This window comes from Lampetra fluviatilis, chromosome 30 (genome assembly GCF_964198595.1).
Source record: "Lampetra fluviatilis chromosome 30, kcLamFluv1.1, whole genome shotgun sequence".
Lineage (NCBI taxonomy): Eukaryota > Metazoa > Chordata > Hyperoartia > Petromyzontiformes > Petromyzontidae > Lampetra > Lampetra fluviatilis.
The window spans coordinates 8,946,900-8,968,227 of NC_136304.1; the positions used below are offsets into that span (position 1 = coordinate 8,946,900).

At 50.1% G+C, this 21,328-nt stretch overlaps 1 protein-coding gene across 1 annotated transcript; it reads left to right on the plus strand.

Annotated features, from left to right (window-relative positions):
* The first annotated feature begins 330 nt into the window (after window positions 1-330).
* SLC39A9 (solute carrier family 39 member 9) lies at window positions 331-19,530 on the plus strand. Its single transcript, XM_078870551.1, has 8 exons — window positions 331-553; window positions 3,557-3,720; window positions 4,638-4,746; window positions 6,317-6,559; window positions 8,271-8,339; window positions 9,631-9,716; window positions 10,708-10,842; window positions 12,000-19,530. Exons 2-8 carry the CDS (start codon window positions 3,625-3,627, stop codon window positions 12,294-12,296), a joined length of 1,035 nt encoding a protein of 344 aa, XP_078726677.1. The 5' UTR covers window positions 331-553; window positions 3,557-3,624; the 3' UTR covers window positions 12,297-19,530.
* The last annotated feature ends 1,798 nt before the right edge of the window (window positions 19,531-21,328 follow it).

Consider the following 21,328-nt stretch of genomic DNA (forward strand, 5'->3'; position numbering starts at 1 on the left):
CGTTTCGCCAGTAATTACAACGAGCTTCATCAGGCGACAGCCAGATTTGTGGAGTCCAGTCGTTTCGCGGATGACGTAACACGTTACGGGGACGTCATCGCACCGCGTGTGCCAAAAAAGTCGAAGGTTGCGATGACGTCACGGACAAACCGCGACGTGTCCCCGGCCATCTTGGTGAAGGCGTAGCCGAAAGAGCTTGGCGGTGGAAGACGTCATCTAACAGAGACCCGCAGAGGGGTGATGCGGTTGCGTTTCCTTCACCAAGATGGCCGCCGGGAGCATCACGTGAGCCACGTACGAGGGGTGAAGGGGGTGGGGGTTGGTCAACGGTTGCCTTGATGATGATGAAGGAGGTGGTGGTGGCTGTGGACGTGTAGCCTTGACCCGGGATCCAACCGTGATCTCGTTGCTGCTGAACAACGACGGCGACGAGGAGGAGGAGAAACAACAACAAGGGAGTGGCAAGGATTGATAAAGGCGCAAGGGGAGGCAGCAGCAGCAGGCATGGCGAGCAGCGAGTGAAGACGCAGCCGGGTTCGTCGGCGTCGCGGATGTGAGTCCCTGTGTGTTGGTGCGATCTCGGTCATCTCGGTCAGTCGACCCGGGGCACCTGCTGGGTCTGCCCCGTGACCTCCTGCCAGCGGGCGTTCGAAACTTCACGTGGTAGTCTCAAGGTGCACGTGGCCTGGCACAAGCGTCGTGGTGACGTCACGCCACTTAGTGGCGAATGGCGCTTGTTGTTGTGTCCGTGCGTTGTTGGGGGGGTGGGTGTACAAGTGGCCGTGCATCTCCAGATCATCTCTCAGTCGGCCAACCCATGTTGCACCTGCTGGGTCTGCCCCGTGTTTCTCTTGTAATCGAGACTTCGACCACTTTGCGCGGCAGCCTCAAAGTGGTGCACCTAGCCCGGCACAGGCGCCGTCGCTGGAACGTAGTTGTTGCTATTGGTGAGATACGTGCTGAGATCGCTACCTGCCCGACCCCCCGAATCGCGCATCGGCGCTACGGAGGCGAGGGTTGATGGATCACACACGGACGTTTTGCGTGGGTGGGGAGCCACACATTGACCCCTCGCTCGCCGGTAGAATGCAGCAACAGCCAAGGCTGGGACTGACATCAGCTGCACCTTCTGATATGGGATAGAGCGTTGTCCCCTCGCGTGCCGAGGGGTTTTCTCCGGGTGCTCAGATGGCCTCCAACGTGAAGACATCTGAGTACTTGGACAACTTCAGAGCAATTATTGACGCCCGCTCGCCGCCTGGGAGCCTTCCAGCTTGCCTGCGGTTCCGCAGCGATCGTGAGATGCAGTTTGCATGAACGGCGCTATACCAAACTAACCTTTAAATATACATATTTTTCAATTGTGTGTGTGTAGTAAGGTGATGTTGCGGTAACATTGGCGTGGGTTGTGTTTCGTGTGGTTTACGTTGGTGCGGTTGGATTGAGTGTTTCATGAGTGTGGTTGTGTTTGGTGTGATTGTGTTTGGTGTGGTTGTAATGGTGTGGTTGTGTTGTTGTGGTTCGTGTGGTTGTGTTGGTGTGGTTGTGGTTCGTGTGGCTGTGTTTGGTGTGGCTGTGTTGGTGTGGTTGTGTTGGTGTGGTTGTGTTGGTGTGGTTGTGTTGGTGTGGTTGTGGTTCGTGTGGCTGTGGTTGGTGTGGCTGTGTTGGTGTGGTTGTGTTGGTGTGGTTGTGTTGGTGTGGCTGTTGTTGGTGTGGTTGTGTGTTGTGTTGGTGTGGTTGTGTTGGTGCGGTTGTGGTGTTTGTGGTTGTTGTGTTGGTGTGGTTGTGTTGGTGTGGTTGTTGGTGTGGTTGTGGTTCGTGCGGTTGTGTTTGTGTGGTTGTGGTTCTTGTGGTTGTGTTCGTGCGATTGTGGTTGGTGTGGTTGTTGTTGGTGTAGTTGTGTTGGTGTGGTTCGTGTGGTTGTGGTTCGTGTGGTTGTGGTTCGTGTGGTTGTGTTGGTGTGGTTGTGGTTCGTGTGGTTGTGTTCGTGCGGTTGTGTTGGTGTGGTTGTGTTGGTGTGGTTGGGTTGGTGTGGTTGTGTTGGTGTGGTTGGGTTGGTGTGGTTCGTGTGGTTGTGTTGGTGTGATTGTGTTGGTGTGGTTGGGTTGGTGTGGTTGGTGTGGTTGTGTTGGTGTGGTTGTGTTGGTGTGGTTGTGGTTCGTGTGGCTGTGGTTGGTGTGGTTGTGTGGTGGTGTGGTTGTGGTTCGTGTGGCTGTGGTTGGTGTGGTTGTGTGGTGGTGTTGGTGTGGTTGTGTTGGTTCGGTTGTGGTTCGTGTGGCTGTGGTTGGTGTGGTTGTGTTGGTGTGGCTGTGGTTAGTGTGGTTGTGTTTGGTGTTGTTGTGTTGGTGTGGTTGTGTTGGTGCTTCTCACAGTGCGTTTTGATCATCATGTATTTGTCCGAGAGTGTGTGGTTTCGTCAGGAGGATTTTTCCGGTTCCGATGGGTTCGGTGCGGTTCACGTTGGTTCCTGTCGGTTCCTGTCGGTCGGCTTCATTCGTGTCGTGGGCGCCTTGCCGGGAATGGTTCGGTGCGGTTGCGATCACTCTGCTGAGATTGTGTTCAGGGTTTCTTCTCGACGTGGTGTGAGGCTCGGAGAGGGCTGAGAATTCTTAGGTAACACTTATGTCTCTGGCACCTGACCTGACCCCTAATCCTTTAACTCCTCATCCCCAAACCCCAACCCATGAACCGTAACACAACCATAAACCTAACGCCTAACTGCTAAATTCTAACCCTTGCCCCTTAACTCTAAATCCTAAGACCTAACCCCTAACATTAAACCCTAACTCAAAACTCTTAATCCCTACCCCAAAACTCCAAACTATAAACCCCTGACCCTAAACCCCCTCGTTTTAAACCGCTAAACCTAACACCAAACCCCTTGAACCTAACAATACATTCTAACCCATAACCATACACCGTAATCCTAAATTACAACACTTAAACTCTAAACCCCAAGTATAAAGGGGCCTAGAGAGTTTAGTGCTTTATTGTGGTCGGGAAGTATGTCCTTTGGCGCTTTGGCTTGTATGCTGTGGGAGTGGTTCTGAGTAGTAGAATGGTGTGTGCCTGTGCTCCATTGAGTAATGTGACGTGTGATACAGTAGTATACTGTGTGTGTGTGCTATAGTGGAGTGTCCTTGTTATTGTGGAGTGCGGTATGGAGTCCACTCCAGTAATGTAATGTAGTGCGTGCTGGTCTAATGTGGTCTGTGCTTGTAATGGGGAAGTTTGGTGCAGTGCTCTCTGTGCTTGAATACAATGTTGTGTCCTTGTGCAGGATGAAGTGGCAGAGTGGTTTTGTTGAGGTATGTGCTTCATCCACGCGTGGAGTATCCTTGTTGCTGTGCAGTGTAGTGTGTGTCATTAACGTGGCTATTATGCTGCACATGCTTGTGCAGTGCACAGTGATGCAGTGGGTGGTGTGGCGTGCGTGAATGTAGCATGGTGTGATTATAGAGTTCCTTGTGCCTTCCAGTGTGGCATGTATGCATGTGCAGCATGATGTTGTTTGCTGTGTAATATGCTTGACTAGTGCGGCTTGTGCTGTGTGCAGTGTGGTGGGTAGAGCGGTAAAGTGTGCAGTGTGTAGACGTGGTGGTGCTGCTGCTGCTGTGAGTCATCATGGATGAGCTGGCGGGCGTCTCCCTGCTGTCCCTGGCCATGCTGGTTGGGTGCTACGTGGCTGGGAGCATTCCCCTCGCTATCAGCCTGTCTGAGGTGTGTATCTCACACGCATACTTTACAGGCATCAATAATACACAACAATCTCATCATCAGCAGCCACGATCAGTTCACTGCAGGATGATGGCCTCAGCAAACCGTCACCATCTGTCACAATCCTGCATTATAATCCACCGAGCACCTGCACACAACACAAGCTTATTTAATCATCTTCTTGGTTCTTTCGGTAAAGTCACGTAGAAGGGAAATAATAAAATAATGCAAATGAAACATAATAAAATTATTCTCACGACGTTTCGGCCACAACGCAAGCAGCCGTCCTCAGGTGAAGAACAGGTCTGTCCGACAGACCTGATGCATCTTCTTGGTTCTTTCTGTACCGAAAGAACCAAGAAGATGAATCCCTGCAGTCACGAAAGCTTTAAATCGAAACTTATTTCATCGCTCCATCTCTGCTGTGCACGTCCTATCGGGCGCGTTTCCTTCTTTGGCTGCCGCTCCATCATTCGTTTTTTCCAGCGAGGGGTCCTGCCCAAGCCTCCTTTTTCAATATTGTATCTTATTTGTATTTGTTCACTGATCCATGTGTTCCACTTTCTGTCTGTCAATGTAAATTCATGTCGGTGTAAAAGCGTTTATGCCGGGAAGCATAACAATCTTGGTGGCAACTAGGATAGGGAAAGTTGCGGATGTGGGAGATGTTGCGAAGATGGAGATAGGAGATCATGCCGAGCTAAAACCATCAACAGCAATCCTAAATACTTGCTCCCACCAAAGGAATGTGGAATTTCCACCATTGGCTCGGTGCCACCAATGGAGAAAATTACATTATTTTCATATTTATTTCAGCAGAAAGACATTTTCACTCGACCTTTATCCGAAAGCTACTTTTTAACAGGTGCTCACTAAGCATGGCTGAACGTGCGGTGTCTGCAATGTATATCCGCCCGCAGGAGAAACTGAAGCTGGTGACACTGTTGGGAGCAGGTCTTCTGTGCGGCACGGCACTCGCCGTCATCATTCCCGAAGGCGTGCACGCTTTGTACGAGGATGCGCTACACGGTATCTACCAACACGATGGCCCGTTAAGTGGTCCATACCGTCTGGGCAAGGGCTAAAGTGCCGTTGGCAGGGGCTTATTTTCTCGTGAAATGTTTCCTGGGTTGCTGGTAAACTGGAGTGGTTCTGGAGGTTGGGGCGTAGAGGAGAAACTAGGCCTCTTAATTAGGTGGCGTGACTGGTGTGGAATATATTTTCAGAGTCGCTAACCCAACTTAAATTAAGCCCCAGGTGATAGTGAACACCTCGTGGGCACACAGCATGGTGGTGTGGACAGAGCCATGCCTGCCGAGCTGCTTTTGTCTCCCCATTTGCTAATCATTGACCCAGATCGCCAAGGTTGTAGCGCAGTGCACAAACCACGACACCAATACCTGCCATTTGCCACTAAGTGATGGTGACGTCACCACGGCACCTATGCCAAGCCAGGTGCACTTTGAGGCCACGTGAACAATACTGCACCACCACTCCTGATGTACAAATACAGATACCGTCAACGCTATGTTAACGCACAGGCACGTGCGTGGCACACCTGTCGAGCGCACTTGCCTGCGCGTAGCACTCAGTTTCATTTATTTGGTATAGCCCTGTGAGCCATTCGGCTCTTGGGGTGCAACCGCAACAAAAAAATAACAAAAACATGAACAAGAAAACATCTTAAAGTGATTCATCTTCTTGATTCTTTCGGTAAAGTCACGTAGAAGGGAAGTAATAAAATAATACAAATAAAACATAATAAAATTATTCTCACGACGTTTCGGCCACAACGCAAGCAGCCGTCTTCAGGTGGAGAGCAGGTCTGTCAAGTAGACAGAGTCTGAATGGCATGCTCCAGGCTTGGAGCGACTATTTATGCTGGGATGGAGGGGCGAAGAGCGTCTTGACAAAAGCATAAATAGTCGCTCCAAGTCTGGAGCGTGCCATTCAGACTCTGTCTACTTGACAGACCTGTTCTTCACCTGAAGACTGCTGCTTGCGTTGTGGCCGAAACGTCGTGAGAATTATTTTATTATGTTTTATTATTTTATTACTTCCCTTCTACGTGACTTTACCGAAAGAACCAAGAAGATGCATCCCTGCAGTCACGAAAGCTTTAAATCGAAATAAAATCTTAAAGTGACTATGCGCAAACAGAAAAATCCAGAAAAAAAGTCTTCCAGAAAAAAAGCACCGTACACCAACGCTGTGCAAAAATCCCAGTGGGATGCAAGTCAAACAACAACAACAACCACAAGACAACTTAGATTAAGGCCATCATTCTAACTCCGTACTACAACAAACAAACATGGCCAAACCAAACAACTTTTCGAAATCACCAAAATAAAGCCATAAGCAATGTAACAGTGATCATAGGAACTGTGACCGAAATTTCACAATAAACGACATAAACAACATGTACCACCAAACCCTGTAGCCATAGCTGGCTGCATGAGTCACTCCACAACAGCAGGAGCCTAACACACTCACGGCTGCGTAACTCACCTGTCTCTCGCGCACCCGCAGTTCTTTGGCTCACCACCAGTGTCTTTTTATCCCCATTGTGCCCCCCGTGTCCCCCCTCTCGCGCTACGAGACGCCCACTCACACGTCACGCAGGGTGCCAAGGAGCGCTCGCACGAGGCCGCGGTGGGAGCCGCGGGACCTGTGGCGGCGGCGGTGGCGGCGGCGGCCGAGGCCCACGCGGAGGGGCACGCCGAGGGGCACGCGGATGGCCACGCGGAGCTGCACGCCTACATCGGCGTGTCCCTCGTCCTCGGCTTTGTCTTCATGCTGCTCATCGATCAGATCGGCAGCTCGCACATGCACACGCAGGACGGTACGTGTACGCGCGCACCGCATCCTCAATAACAGCAGCGACGGGGTGCCAAAGGGTTAGAAGTCCATGATGAATCGACTGACAGTTGTAATGGACCGGTTGTTTTCGCGGTCGATTACTTGGGCCTTTTTAAAAATGGCGACCTCACTTGTCTGGATTACTGCAACTCACTCCTGGTCGGTTTCTGTGCTTATGCCTTTACAGTAAAACCTTGGATTGCGAGCATAATGCGTTCCGGATACATGCTTGTAATCCAAAGCACTCGTATATCAAAGCACTCGTATATGAGTTGTGATCACGTGACGCTCGGCAGACAAAGCGTCTACACGTACGACTCGTATTGCAAGACCTCGCTCGTTTATCAAATTAATATTTATTTTAAAAATTTGCTCTTCTTGCAAAACACTGGCAGACCAAGTTACTCGCAATCCAAGGTTTTACTGTATCCCTCTCCAACACATCCAACACGCAGCTGCACGCGCTGTGCTCAACCTTCCACACACACCTCACCGCTCTCCTCTTCTTCAACAACTTCACTGGCTTCCCGTCCATCACCGCTGTCTTTTTAAATTCCTCACCCTAGAGTATCCAAAGCTTTGCACGGTCTTGCCCCGCCCTACCTCTCTTCTCTCATGTTTGTATGTCCCTTCACGCCCCCTTCGATCACAATATTCACGTTTTCTCACTGTTCCATCAACTCATTGCGACCAGTCTCGCTTTCGTTCTTTCTCTCTCCTTGCCCCGTTGTGCTGGAACAAACTCCCACTCCACATCAGACTCTCACTCTCGCTTTCCATCTATCGCTCGGCCCTCTTCTCTATTGATGTTTCTCTTCCACTGCCTCCACCGCTATCGGTTCCTTCGCCCACCTCTAACCGACTCCCAGCCCGCCAGTCATTTTCTTCCGACGACCCTAAGTCCTGACCCGGTTCCGAGGTCTCGCTTCCCATGTGCACCGAACCACATCTCTCCCCCAGCCCGACACTGTGCTCCTCCATCAGCTCAACTATCCGGGGGCCACCTCTGCCCCTAGCACCCTTCACCTACCCTCATTCATGCCCATTTCACCACTTCACGCACGTGCCCCATTACCCACCGCCTCTAATCCACGTTTCACCCATCAGACACGCTCGGTCACCATCACATTCCAACTTATTCTGCGTGTGTACGCCCCGCGTGTTTGTGCGTGTATGCATGGTTGTGTGTGGTCTGTCTGAGGGGGAGCGGTCGTGCAGCGGTTAGCGCGTTGTGCTACGAACCAGGCCACCCGAGTTCGATTCCTGCTCACAGCCAACACCAGTGATGATTAACTGAACCGGTCATGGGCCTCCCCTAGGACGACTTAGCCTCAAATGAGTATCTGGTGCGGTGTGTAAACATCACCGCTGAGAAGACAAAGGCGGCCGAGCGTGGTCTTCTCCACCAAACCCGTCGTGTGCCGTGCCAGCCTTCATAGGTGCTCGCTTATAGCATTTGCCCCAACAGTCTGTTCAGGCTATACAGGGGATCTTTGTTTGTGTGGTCAGACACTGTCTTTCTGACAGACCTGTTCTTCACCTGAGGACAGCTGCTTGCGTTGTGGCCGAAACGTCGTGAGAATTATTTAATTATGTTTTATTTTTATTATTTTATTATTTCCATTCTACGTCACTTTACCGAAAGAACCAAGAAGATGAACGTGTATGTGCTGTGTGTGTGTGTATGCGTGCAGACACAGAAGCGGGCCGAGCTGCAAACTCTAAGATGACGACGACACTGGGCTTGGTGGTTCATGCTGCAGGTAGGAAGATCAGAGCCTCTGTCTCTACATCTCTCTCTTGGTCCATGTGTCCACCTGCCTGTCCTTTCTGTCTGTGACCGTCCATTGTTTGTATCTGTCTATCTGTGCGTCCTGTCCTGCCCAGCCACCGCATGCCCAAACAGCCTTTGTTTGGCCAGATAGAGGGTTATAAACGGGCATGGCACAGGCTAGAGAAGAGATGGAGTGATGTGTTATGAGAGGTTATGGAGCTGAGTGGACTTGCTAGTAACTTGTACCAGCGGTGTCAAGATCGACCTCTGTGGAGGAGGCTCGTGAAGGACGCTACTGGGCAGTTGGAGGCAGACGCTCTCCAGCAACAATGGAGGGCGGAGCAGCGACGCTCGCAACAACGAGTGGAGCGTCGGCCGGTTAAAACACAGCAAGTTGGCACAGTAGGGGGCACAGGTGGTGCATCAGCCAGTTATCTCGGTCAGTCGACCCATGGCACCTGGGTCTGTCCCGTGACCTGCCAGCGGGAGTTCACATGGCCTTAAAGTGCAAATAGCCAGCTACAAGCGCCATGGTGACATCACTGCCACTTCGTGGCAAGTGGGGGTTGTTGTTGTCCTGTCTCTATACCTGTTCATATGTTATCTCATCTGTCTTTCCGTCCTGTCTGCCTATGTCTGTCTGCCCTTTCTTTCCTTCTGTATTTCCATTTATCCTTCACTTTGTTTGCGTGTCTACCTGTTCAGATGTTCTTTCCTCTGTTCGTCCTTCTGTCTCCCTGCCTTTCAGTCTGTCATTGGCTTTGTCAGTGTCTGCGGCTATGCATGTGCTCACATTAAAAACAAAGCCATTGTTGAACACAGGTCACCTTCATTAAAGAGTCTCGCTGTCCCAAACTCTCAGTGGACTCCGACCTGGCTTAGAGGAACTGCTTCATGTCGACGAACACCCCCAATAGCCTGCATGGATACACACTCTCAGTGATGTAGTGTCAAACAACTCCCACAACCCGTGCAGTTGGGGGAGGCCCTCATCCGATAACACCTTCATATATATAGAGGACCGCAGACCTTGGGCAGTTGCTGGCGCCGGCTCATCGCGTGGCTTCCTTCCTGCTTGTCCGTGGTTCCTCCTCGTCCCACCGAGTCGTTCTCTCTCTCTCTCCATACGAGAGCGAGCGAGCGAAGACTGCGGCCGGAGCGTTCCAAGTTGAAATTAATCCAGCAGTGGCTTGACTAAAGGCCGGCACACGTGCCGCACCCGTACGAGACTGTGAACGGTGTTTGCGCGTCTCTCCATCTCCCCGCGTCCCCCACGCCAGCGGACGGGGTTGCATTGGGTGCCGCGGCCTCCACGTCCCGCACGGCCATTCAGCTCATCGTGTTCGTGGCCATCATGTTGCACAAGGTGAGTTCTCCCTACCCTCGACTGCCCATCGGCTGCCCCCTTTGTCTGTCATTTTGGTGAGTGACCCCCCCCCCCCCCCACCAAGAACACTCTTGCCAATGAAACTATTTTTGCCAACTGAGTTATTACCTGGTTAAACAAACGTCAACTTTATTGGCTAGGCCATAACAGTGAGTGTTTAATGGATTGGGGAGGAATGCAGCTGTTCTGGCCTCACGACCTCCTCGTGTGCCAGGCTAGCCTTTCCCCAGCGGTCTCTGTGTAAGGCTACACAGGTGACCTTGGTCTTTCTACATCATTTATACTTGTTTTATTATTTGACTACGAGGCTTTTTTCTTAAAGGATACATGGGGCGTATAAGAGCACGTACAAAAATGAAATCCAAAAATTTCACGGGAAGAAAATTAAGCACAAAGCAAAGTAAAAACGCATTAAAAATGTGATGATGGATCTATGAAGATGGCGGTAGAGTTAAGGTGGCGGCGATGATGATGATGATGATGGATTAACGAAGAGAAGCGCTGGTGACGATCCACCGCTGAAGATGAGCTCAGTTTGCGTGCAGGAGTGAGATCGATCGCAGTGCTCGTGAGCGATGGCGACGGCATTGGGGAGACCTTCATCCAACAACGGATAAAACAAGGCTGCGTGTGTGTGTTGTGGGGAGTGGTGGTGTAACTTTTAGTGTGCTGCGCTACGAACCCGGCGACGCGAGTTGGATTCCTGCTCACGGCCAACACCAGTGGCGATTATCTGAACCGGTCCTGGGCCTCCCCTAGATCGACTCAGCCTCATAACGAGTACCCGGTGCGGTGTGTCACATCGCGACACGGAAGATAAAGGCAGCCGGGCGTGGTCCCGGCCACCCACCCGCTCGTGTACCATTCCTGGCCTTCATAGGCGCTACTCGCTAAGGGTACTTGCCCCAACGGTCTGTTGAAGGCTATACGGGGGGGGGGGATCTTTGTCTTTGTGCGTGTGTCTGTGGAGGCGCCGGCCGCGTTTGGCCTGGTCTCGTTCCTGATGCACGCGGGACTGGAGCGGAACCGCATCCGGCGCCACTTGCTCGTCTTCTCGCTCGCCGCCCCCGTCCTCGCCATCGTCACCTTCCTCGTCCTCAGCCAGGTCCGGGTAACGGCGTGCCGCTTCCACGCGGCAGTGTCCAGACGTGGGAGACGCGGAACCGCGGCTCCGCGCGATGACGCGCGACGCGTTGTTGGAAGGTTGCACGTTTGATCAGATCGGGCTCCTCCATGGCACGTTGAGGAAATTGAAAGCGATAATAATCTTTGTCACGTAGGCTTTCGCGACCAATATCCATAATAGAGGTTTTTGGGTTCGATCGCGTAAATATATAAATGTGTCGTTAAAACCCGCCACCACCCGACACAGCCAACTAGTAAGGGTTGTCACGTTAACAGAACTTGCCAATTCGTCACTAGTACAGCACACCGGTGTGTTGGAGAGCCAAGCCACAACATTTTAATGACACATTTATATATTTACGCGATCTAACCCACAAACCTCTATAATGGATGATATTGGTCACGAAAAGCCTACGTGTTAAACTGGCTGTGCTCAGATTGTAAATGTTGTGGCTTGGCTCTCCAACACACCGGTGTGCTGTACTAGTGACGAGTTGGCGGCTGAGTTAAATTCCCAGCGATGGCGAACGTAAGTGGCGAGTGATATCTGTAACGGTTGGCAACCAAATAACAAGAAGAGCCATTTTTTTCGAATTCGGTAAACAAAAATCTGAAATTTTCAAGAGTCGCCAATGCACGTGATCACGAGACAGTCCTCAATAAATAACGTCACGAAAGCAGTTTGTTAAAAAAAAATAACTTTTTATGTTACCAGGTAAGGTCCACTGAGCTATATTGTTCTTTTCAGACACGACCTGGCCACAAATGATAGCTCAATGAAGTGGCTTATCACGTGGACACTTATAACAGCCGAATACTCTAAACGCACGTTGATTATAAACGTGGAGGGAAAAACCGGAGGGCCCAGAGAAAAATCCACTCCACCATGGGGTAGCGTAGGAGAACATGCAAACTTCAAATATACAGCAGGCGTCGTCAGGGTCGGGATCGAACCCACGACCTCCTGCATAAATCTCGCTACCATGGCGCATGCGGCTCCGTAGCCACAGCTTTGCTGACCTCTGCCCGAGGTCAACTGAGCCTTAAATAAGTACCTCGTGGGGGGCAGGGGGGGCATGTTGTGTTGTTGGGCTTGGCGAGGGTGCAGGTGCAACCGCCACCCTCTGTCGCACACAGAGTGGCAAGGAGTCCGCGTCCACCGTGGATGCCACGGGGGTGGCCATGCTCTTCTCGGCGGGGACCTTCCTCTACGTGGCCACGGTGCACGTTCTGCCGGAGGTGGGCGGCGCTGGCCACAGCCACCGCCCGGATGGGGGGGGGTCGGCTCCCGGGGGGGGCCCCGGGGCGGCGGGAGCGACGGGGGGAGCGGGAGGGGGCCCCGCGGCCGGGCCGGCGCTGAGCAAGGTGGAGCTGGCGGTGCTGGTGAGCGGCTGCCTCCTGCCGCTCGTTCTGTCGCTGGGACATCAGCACTGAGCAACGACGGGTCGTGCGTGTGTGTGCGTGCGTGCGTGTGTGTGCGTGCGTGCGTGTGTGTGTGCGTGTATGCAGTAAGTATGTGGGTGTGTACGTGTGTGTCTATGTACGTGTGTCTGTTTTAGTACGTGCTTCTATGTGTGTGTGTGTGTCTTTGTTGTACTACTACACGTGTATGTGTGTGTGTGCAGGCATGTTTGTGTGCGTGTGGGGGAGTGGTAACGTAACGGTTAGCGTGTTGCGCTACGAACCCGGCGACTCGAGTTTGATTCTGGCCAACACCACAGTGACGATTATCTGAACTGGTACTGGGCGTCCCCGAAGGTCTACTCAGCCTCAAATGAGTACCTGATGTGTAAACATCACCACTTGGGAGACAAAGGTGGCTAGGCATGGTGCTCGCCACACAACCCACTCATGTGCTGTGACCGCCTTCATAGGTGCTCGCTAACAGTACTTGTCTCAATAGCATGTGTAGACTTCATGAGGCATCTTTAAATATCTTTGTTTATTACATGTATGTGTGTAGGTGTGTGCGGTACCCATTTGTACGTGTACGCAGCACGTGTATGTGTGTTAAATACATGTGTATGTATGTACTTAGTATGTATGTGTGTGTGTATCTGATATTTGTGTGTGCGCCACGTGTATGCGTGTGTGTGAAATGCATGTGTACTATGCACTGCACGTGTGTGTGTGTGTGGGTGCACGTGTACTATGTACATATGTATATTGCATGCGCGTGTACGTGTGTGTCTATATCCTAGCGTGCGTGTATGTGTGTGATCTACCTTCTCGTGTGTGCATGCACGCACTTGCGTCCGCGCACGTGCGCTCGTGTACATACATACATGCATTCTTGCGTGCGTGCGTACGTGTAACGTGTGTGTACATACAACCGTTACACGAGTAGGAATTGATTGCGCATTTCTATTTCAAAAAAATACGCGCTGCCCCGTTGGCCCAACAAATTAATCCGGGACTTTAGCCACAGCATTCCGAGTGTTTTAAGTGAAACAAAACACGAAATGATGGGGATTTTTCTTTTTAGATGCCGACTTTGTTATTGTTGTCATGTTTAATTGTTTTTATTGCGTCAGCTGGAAATGATAACCCTAGCCTTAACCAATAACCAATGAGGAACATCAAGTGTCCAGTATGACCGCCACACGCGGGTTTTGCTGTTGTTATGAATCATCAGTTAGGCAGAGCCATAGGGATGTACTTGTGCAATTTTCGGAAGACGCCGTCGTGATAAGCCACCGCTTAACACGAGCATTTGGGTGGCGCTGATCTCCGTCTGCGATTCCGAGCCAGCAGTGGAAATTCCACGTTTCCACCGCAAGGGGCCAGTCTCGCCATAGGATGACTTCTCGTTTTATCTACCCATAGTGGATGATGATGATGATGGTGGACCGTGTCGACATGCGACCCTGATTTGAACCCGCGTGCTTGAGCACCGCGTCACGCCGAGTGGCTTCCAAGACCTCAGGATTTGACACGGAACAAGCTTATGGGGAATCATTTTTTTGCACTGCTATTCATAAACCTTCGTTGTGAATCGAATGCGATGAGCGCGATGACCGTGGATTAATTCATGAAAATTTCCTTTTTTTTGTTTACGTCCTTTACCCCGGTTTTAGTTAACAGGGTTCTGTGAAGGCTTATCGCCGGCCAGTTTTACAAGAAGAAAACTATACATTATTAGAAGTGTTTTCGTCTAAAACATATATATTATTAATAATTTCTAGTGGTTGGTTATCTTTTTTGCAGAAATAATTATTAGGGAAGCTGCAACGCAATGACAGAACAGCTCTTATCTTGTACGTATGCAAATATGCTGCGTCCCGGGCTGTCTGACGCAATCATGAGGCTAAATGACAAAATAAAGATTTTTGAGTTAAGTACAAGCGTGTCATCACATCACTGTCACCTCCAATACACCATCGCACGCAATGAAGTGTGGACCTTAACAAAATTTCACATCGTTGTTGGACATCCCAGACCATGGCCTAGGAAATTATCTCCAAGATTAGGGGGCCTTTCTGCGGTTTGCAACTTGACATGAACAGCTGTCACGACTGGTTGTGGTCAACATCGAATCGTTGATCATCGGGGAGTGGGGCGATGACGCGGCGGTTTTGCGCGCGTCTCCCTGTGAACCAGGCGAATCGCGAACACCGGTAACCGTCGAGCGATTTCGGAACCATTCCGTGGCCCTCCACCCTCTCCTCCCCTCCCCTCGTTCAACCCCAGCACTCTTGACAAGTGCGGTAAAGAAAAATGGTCAAAGAAACCTCCCACGACCAACAGGGCGTGTGGGGAGGCCTTCATCCAGCAGTGGATTGATAAAGGGCGTGAACACGACCTGCCTGAGGATGCACTCAAGAGTTGTGAGCCCGGCACAATGTTGAACTTCTTAACCACCGTACGTAGCCAACCGTGCTAATCGGATGTGCAGGGAAAGGACGACAAAAATGCCGGTATTTGCGATGCGGATTTTACCGCGCTCGCCGAATAATCCTCCCTACGTTTGCAAAGCCTTTGTTTTTGGCACATCCCAGCAGACGCTTTGCCGTGAGCATTGGTTATCTGGTGCAGGCTTCCACGTAACCCGCATTCGCACTGGAATGGAGAGAGAGAGAGAGAAAAACTGGCGGCACCAATATATTTGAAGTTTGATGAACCCTCGACTGTGCTAGACTTAGGGTTAGGGGGCTCATGCAAGGGCTATTGTTATGGCTAGCGGTAGAATTAATGGTACGTTTATACATATGGTTAGTGTGAGTGCATAGGGCGATTCTGGTTAAAGGTAGGATTATGGTTGGGGGATAGGGAAAGTGTGTGAGATTTGCTGCACGATATGATTAATGCCATTATTAGAGAGGGTGAGGATAGAGCTTTTGACAAGGTTAGGGATAGGGTCATTTTAAAGATGGTATTAGGGGTAGGACTATCGTTAGAGTAAGAGTAGGCTTAATTTTAGGATTAATCTGTGATGGTTAGGAATATGGTCAGTTTTATAAATAAAGTTTGATCTGTTGGGTAAGCGTTGATGTGATACTAAGGATAAGAGTTGGGACAGGGTTGAAGGTGTGCTGTGTTAAGCTCGATCTAAGAAGGCTAACAGAACGTTTCACAATACTAATGTGTGTGTGTTATGTTACCGTGTGTACGTGGTTTTGTTCGTGTGTGTATGTATGTGGTTTTGTTCGTGTGTGTGTGCGTGCTATGTTACCGTGTGTACGTGGTTTTGTTCGTGTGTGTATGTATGTGGTTTTGTTCGTGTGTGTGCGTGCTATGTTACCGTGTGTACGTGGTTTTGTTCGTGTGTGTATGTATGTGGTTTTGTTCGTGTGTGTGTGCGTGCTATGTTACCGTGTGTACGTGGTTTTGTTCGTGTGTGTATGTATGTGGTTTTGTTCGTGTGTGTGTGCGTGCTATGTTACCGTGTGTACGTGGTTTTGTTCGTGTGTGTATGTATGTGGTTTTGTTCGTGTGTGTGCGTGCTATGTTACCGTGTGTACGTGGTTTTGTTCGTGTGTGTATGTATGTGGTTTTGTTCGTGTGTGTGTGCGTGCTATGTTACCGTGTGTATGTATGCACGTGGTTCTGTGTCCGTGTGTGTACGCACATTGGTTTTGTCCACGTGCTGGTCGGTTTGCTCAGAGAATCCATTGGCTTCTTACAGGACCACCGGTCTAAACGAAACGAGACGGTCTTCATGACGTGTCAAGATGCCTAACACTTGGGTGTCTCCATCTCTTGGCCACGCTCCATCCGCGCGGTTGAAACGGTTCGCGCGGGACATTAGGTTTGGTGTGTGCCCCGACACAAGCAGTGTGGTCTTGGTGATGTCCCAACGGCGATGTGGAGAAGCGCCACTTGGCGTACGACGCCTCATTTCCCACATCCACAACTTCCTCTGCCACCCGCCACCTGTGCCAGCCGCTCGCAAGCGCCTGGGAGCGGTGGGGTTTGTTTCGTTAATCGCCCGGGGGAGTAATTTTGTATATAGAGTTAACTATATAAAATGTACGTTTTATACTTTTTTGTTTTAATGTACAGCCTTGTTGGTGCAAGGTGCGTGTCATGGTTATCGTTTTGGCGGGTGATTGTGGGAATTGTGATATGGCGGAGCTTCACCGGGGTTTTATTTTTAGTGCTGGTGTCGGTTGTGCCGAGTGTTTTAATGTTGGGGAGGAACGTGTACGTAGCAGGCGTAAGTAAACCCATGAATTTGGATGTCATTACTTAGCAGAATCACCAGATTTACTTTTATGTTTATAAATTTGGAGGTTATTGCGTGTGAGCGGTTTGGCATAACGTGAGGGCAGGTCATGTGACCCCTCCATCTCGGATGTAGGGACTTGTTGTAAATCCTGGTTTGCGATGCGATTCATTAAGCGGTGCTATGATTTTGGGGGAATGTAGCGGCTTCTAGCACCTGCAGGGGTTACATGAACCCATTGAGAAATGCATTTTTCACACCATTCAATGCATGTATCGTGAGCTAAATGATTTGTATTCATTGACGCATCGTTACATCTACACAGATCACGCGACAAAGATTCACATTGTTTATGGATATTCTGTGCTTAAATCAGGCTGTTTTGTTAATTTTGAAAGCAATCGTGCCATTAATCGGATTAAAATAAATTGGAAGTACCAAGCAGTGAATTACTTGATATTACTTCTTGAAACACAAAGTACTTTCATTCGTAACCAGAGGCTGTTGTCATCTTCAGAAGTTACCCGACCAGCGCTGGCTATGCTCACGGAAGGGGTGGCCTGGTCCAAACGTCTCCGAGTCCTTGTGTCCAGTGCACATCTCGCCGCGGTGGCTAGGAGATGTTAACTACCTCGCCTGGTATATAGGAGGTTGTGGGTTCGATCCCGACCTCGACGCCTGCTGTATGTTTGGAGTTTGCATGTTCTCCCCGTGGTCGCGTGGATTTTTCTTCGGGGCATCCAGTTTTCCCCTTCACATCAACATCACGCGTTTAAGAGTATCTGGCTGCTATAAATCCCCGCATGATAAGCCACTTCGTTGAGCTATCAATTTTGGCAAGGTCGCTTCTGAATAAGCGCTCTATAGCTCAGTGGGCCTTACCTGGTAAAATAAAAAAATAGTTTAGTTTGTTTGTTTTGTGTGTCATGTCTAACAGGGCCTCATCCAGGCTCGCTCCACCAGGTGGCGCCCTGGTTAGGGCCTTTGACTCGCGATCAGAGGGACACACGTTCAAATCCCAGTCAGGAATCAACTTGGCCAATCCTCATTGAGCTTTCATGGTTGTTATTTTTTTTAAAGGTGCTATCTAATGTAGGGAAGTCGACAGCGGTTGTCCCATGGTTAGACCGGCCTCCACCATGGGAATTAGGAATCTCCGCTCCTGGCTCAGGGCTGCCATTGAAGATGAGCACCGGCCCCACGCTCATTTGAGCAGATACTCAGTGTCATTTAAGTAATTCATTCCCAACACAGAGATGGAGCTGCCATGGTTTGCACGTGAAAACCTGGCTGCTGTCAGATGTTTGCACGTGGTTGAGTCCACGTGAGAACACCTGTTTAAAACACAACAGCTTTGTGGGCCGTACAACAGCAGGGAAATACGTCACTGAGGAATCGTTTTGGTGTCTAAAATCGTATTTTGTCGGTTCTTCTAAATTCAGTGGGTTGGCGTTAATCCTTCCGACCGCTGCTTTAAAAAAAATAACGTTCGCTTTGGATGGATGCCTTGGTGTGGCTGTTTAACCCCCCCTCCCCACCTCCCTTTGTCCATGCCCCATCATCACATTCTGTAGTTTGTGTCTCAATCATGTTGCGGCCGTGCCTCCGTTAGCGTAGCGGCACGAGATGAAGAAACGTCCATCCGCGCCTCTCGTGGCAGGCCAGTGAGACATCGCACCATCGGTAGGGGGGACGCCCCCAGAAGATGATGTTATTACAATACCGCTCTTTCTTTCGTATGGCCTTTGAAGAGTGGCTGGCCAAACATTCTAACTGTACGTTTAGTCTGAGAATATATTCGATGGCATAGGGAGTCGCTTGATGTACGGCCTGCGTCGGTGTGTCATGGGGCGAGTGGTCGGTTATGTGATGAACTATTTTGCGTTTCACCACATGCACACTACTTACTGCTGAAGCCTCTTCAGTGGTGTCTTAGCCACACGCGGAGGAGCATCAGTTATCTGCAAAGAGTGTTGTTTGCTTAGCAAACTGACATTGAATTGATTAACAATACAGCCACAATTGAAGTCCATCATCTCTGTAGGAATGTGGAATTTCCACCACTCTTGGCTGTCAACAGAGATGCGTGCCACCCAACAATTGTATGAGCAGGGAAACACCTTTAATCAGTGTCCAAATAGTTTAACATATACCACTTGTTTTATAGTCGTTACGATCTTTATCGTTATTATTAAGGGTATTTAAATTTATCAGGGGGGGGGGGGTGATTTATTTGTTACTGGTAGGAACGAAGTGAACCAGCCTACAATAGATTATATCGTCCGTCCGTCCGTCCGATGTCCGATTAGGTGTAGCAACATCGCCCCCTACTGCAAACACTTGGCAGGACCCTACAAAAACCTTTAGACTCAGTGAGGCTTTCCTGGCTAAACAAGTGTAACATTCCCTTATAATTCCCTGAGATAGCTTTTAATTAAAACATTTAAATTAAAAATTAACTCACAGCGGCCTAAAGCCTACAGCTAGGCCTAAAGCCTAGAACTAGGCCTCACGCTCTCCCTTCGTATCGTACTCCCGCCATTTCATTTTATTATAGCCATTCATTTGTTCGTTCCTACCAGCCCACCCCGCAGGGACCTGTTAAGTATGAAATGTTACTTTCTGCCCAGTGGAGGTTATGTCTGCTCTAATGAACACCTCGATGGTGCTCGTCTCTGTTGGTGGCCCTGAACCAGCGTCATGAATCTCACATTTATATGGGAGAGGCACTTTCATCCCTCTGGACCACCACTGTTGGCTTCTCCACAAAACAATCGCGTCTTTCTTTACCCTACCCGAGAGACGACGGGCTTTGTTTTGGGATTTGAGCTTCCGACCATTCAGTCACCCGCTTGAACATGCCAACTACAGCGTCGCACAAAGCGTTCCTTGAAATCCCTCGATAGCCTGTTGATGACGGGCCAGCGCCTTGTACATTCGGTAAGGTCTTGGTGTATTAATTATAATACAAATCAATAAAAATAGACTTTGGACAATTGTAAATGTTTTCATGTTTGTGTATCAGAATTCGGTGTATCGTCCTCTATTGTTTTCGACACTAGTCCCGTCATAAGGAGAAGAAATATCCTGGAATTTCCAGTCCACATGCCAACAACTCCGTGATGTTGCTTCTACGGAGAACTAACTGCCCTGGAAGAAGACGTGAAATGTTTTACTGGTAGGATCCACCTGATTCCATCAGCCCACAGGGGATTATTGTGTCCGTCTGTCGTGCATCCAAAAATGGGAGGGGTGGGGCTGGGTGGGGAAGGAGGGGCTGGGTGGGGTGGGGAGGGGCTGAGTGGGGAGGGGCTGGGTGGGGAGGGTCGAGAGGGGCTGGGTGGGGGGTGGGGCTGGGTGGGGAGGGAGGGGCTGGGTGGGGTGGGGAGGGGCTGAGTGGGGAGGGGCTGGGTGGGAGGGTGGAAAGGGGCTGGGTGGGGGGTGGGGCTGGGTGGGGAGGGGCTGGTCACCCCGTGGTGCCCTTATAAAACTCAACGTTTAACCTACTCACGCCGGCTTGTGCCCGCCCTCACAGTCGGCCATATTTGCGGAATACACCACGCCGCTGTTGACCCTGGCCATTGACCGAGCAACCCAACGTTCCTACCAGCTCCCTCCGCAGGAATGTGTTTCAACAGGCGTGGCTATGATATGATTCACTCACACCACACTAGAGGGCATCCCATTGATGCCCATGGAGTGCAGTACTTGCAAGTGTGATGTGTCGCTATGTTCAAACAACATCATTGGGAGTCTGTTTGCTTGGACAGCTGGAGTACAATTTCATTCTTATACTGCCCGAGCTTTTTTTTCCTCCATTCTATTTCATTTCATTCTCCGAGTTCGGTTCTTAACCATGATGCACAACACTAGTGGCAACTGGTATCTAAACGTAGCTTTTGCAACTTTTCCTAGGTCTACTCAGCCTACACTGAGTTGTACCCTGACCTGGCATGGTGGCAGTAATAGCACCGTGGGGAGACGAAGGTGGGTGTATGTGGCATTGACCACAACCCCTCGCCATGTGACCTTAATACGACTTGGGTGCACACTAGCAGCGCTTTCACAACAGTCTCTGTGGCAAAGCAGGTGATCTTTGCCTGTGCTAATGAGTTATGTTCACTTAAAAGCGTCATTGCGTCTCAAGCTTCCTTTCCAGGAGTCAGGTTTTGGCCGATTCTTTATTGAGCGTTTCGTATGTGAGGGAAATCCACCAGAGTAATCGGATACAATCCACACGATAATGAATGCACGTCATGTACATTCCTTAGATTTACGAAGCAGTATATAATACGCAGCCCCGTTGGTTATAAATAGGAGCGATTTGCTTGAATGTTTACAGATTTCGGTTTTTTTTTCTAGCACAGTCTGTGGGAAATCCCTGAGTCTTACAACGCGCTTTCTAGACGTGCATTTCCTGTTTTTGAAAAAATAATGAGAGACATTTTATCTTCTCGTTGCCAAACCGCCCTTTATAGGTAGAACATGCTAGCCTGTCAACTACATGTTGCATAAGAAACAAAAAAACCCAAGAAGACAGGGCAACAAGGGGTAGTGGCAACCTCATGGCTCTTGATGTGAACAAGTCCCTGGCCCCCCTCCCCAAAAGTGGCTTTTCCGAGGCCATGAAAAGGGCGTCGCAACTCGTCACACGCAAAAGCGCTCGTCCACGCATGAGCCACACACGACCACCTCGCTGATCGTCGTGAAAAGGAGCGTAAACCTTCATGGGAACTCCGGCCATCATCGCATTAGAAGCAGCGGCGGAACGTTTTCACGCGCTCCTCCGTGGCCGTCTGGA

What these genes read in the sequence shown, in the direction of transcription:
- SLC39A9 (XM_078870551.1), top strand. Translation starts at nt 3,625, where the DNA reads ATGGATGAGCTGGCGGGCGTCTCCCTGCTGTCCCTGGCCATGCTGGTT. An exon ending in TCGCTATCAGCCTGTCTGAG is followed by an intron (nt 3,721 to 4,637) that starts GTGTGTATCTCA and finishes ATCCGCCCGCAG; the next exon opens with GAGAAACTGAAGCTGGTGAC. An exon ending in TGGCCATCATGTTGCACAAG is followed by an intron (nt 9,717 to 10,707) that starts GTGAGTTCTCCC and finishes GTGTCTGTGGAG; the next exon opens with GCGCCGGCCGCGTTTGGCCT.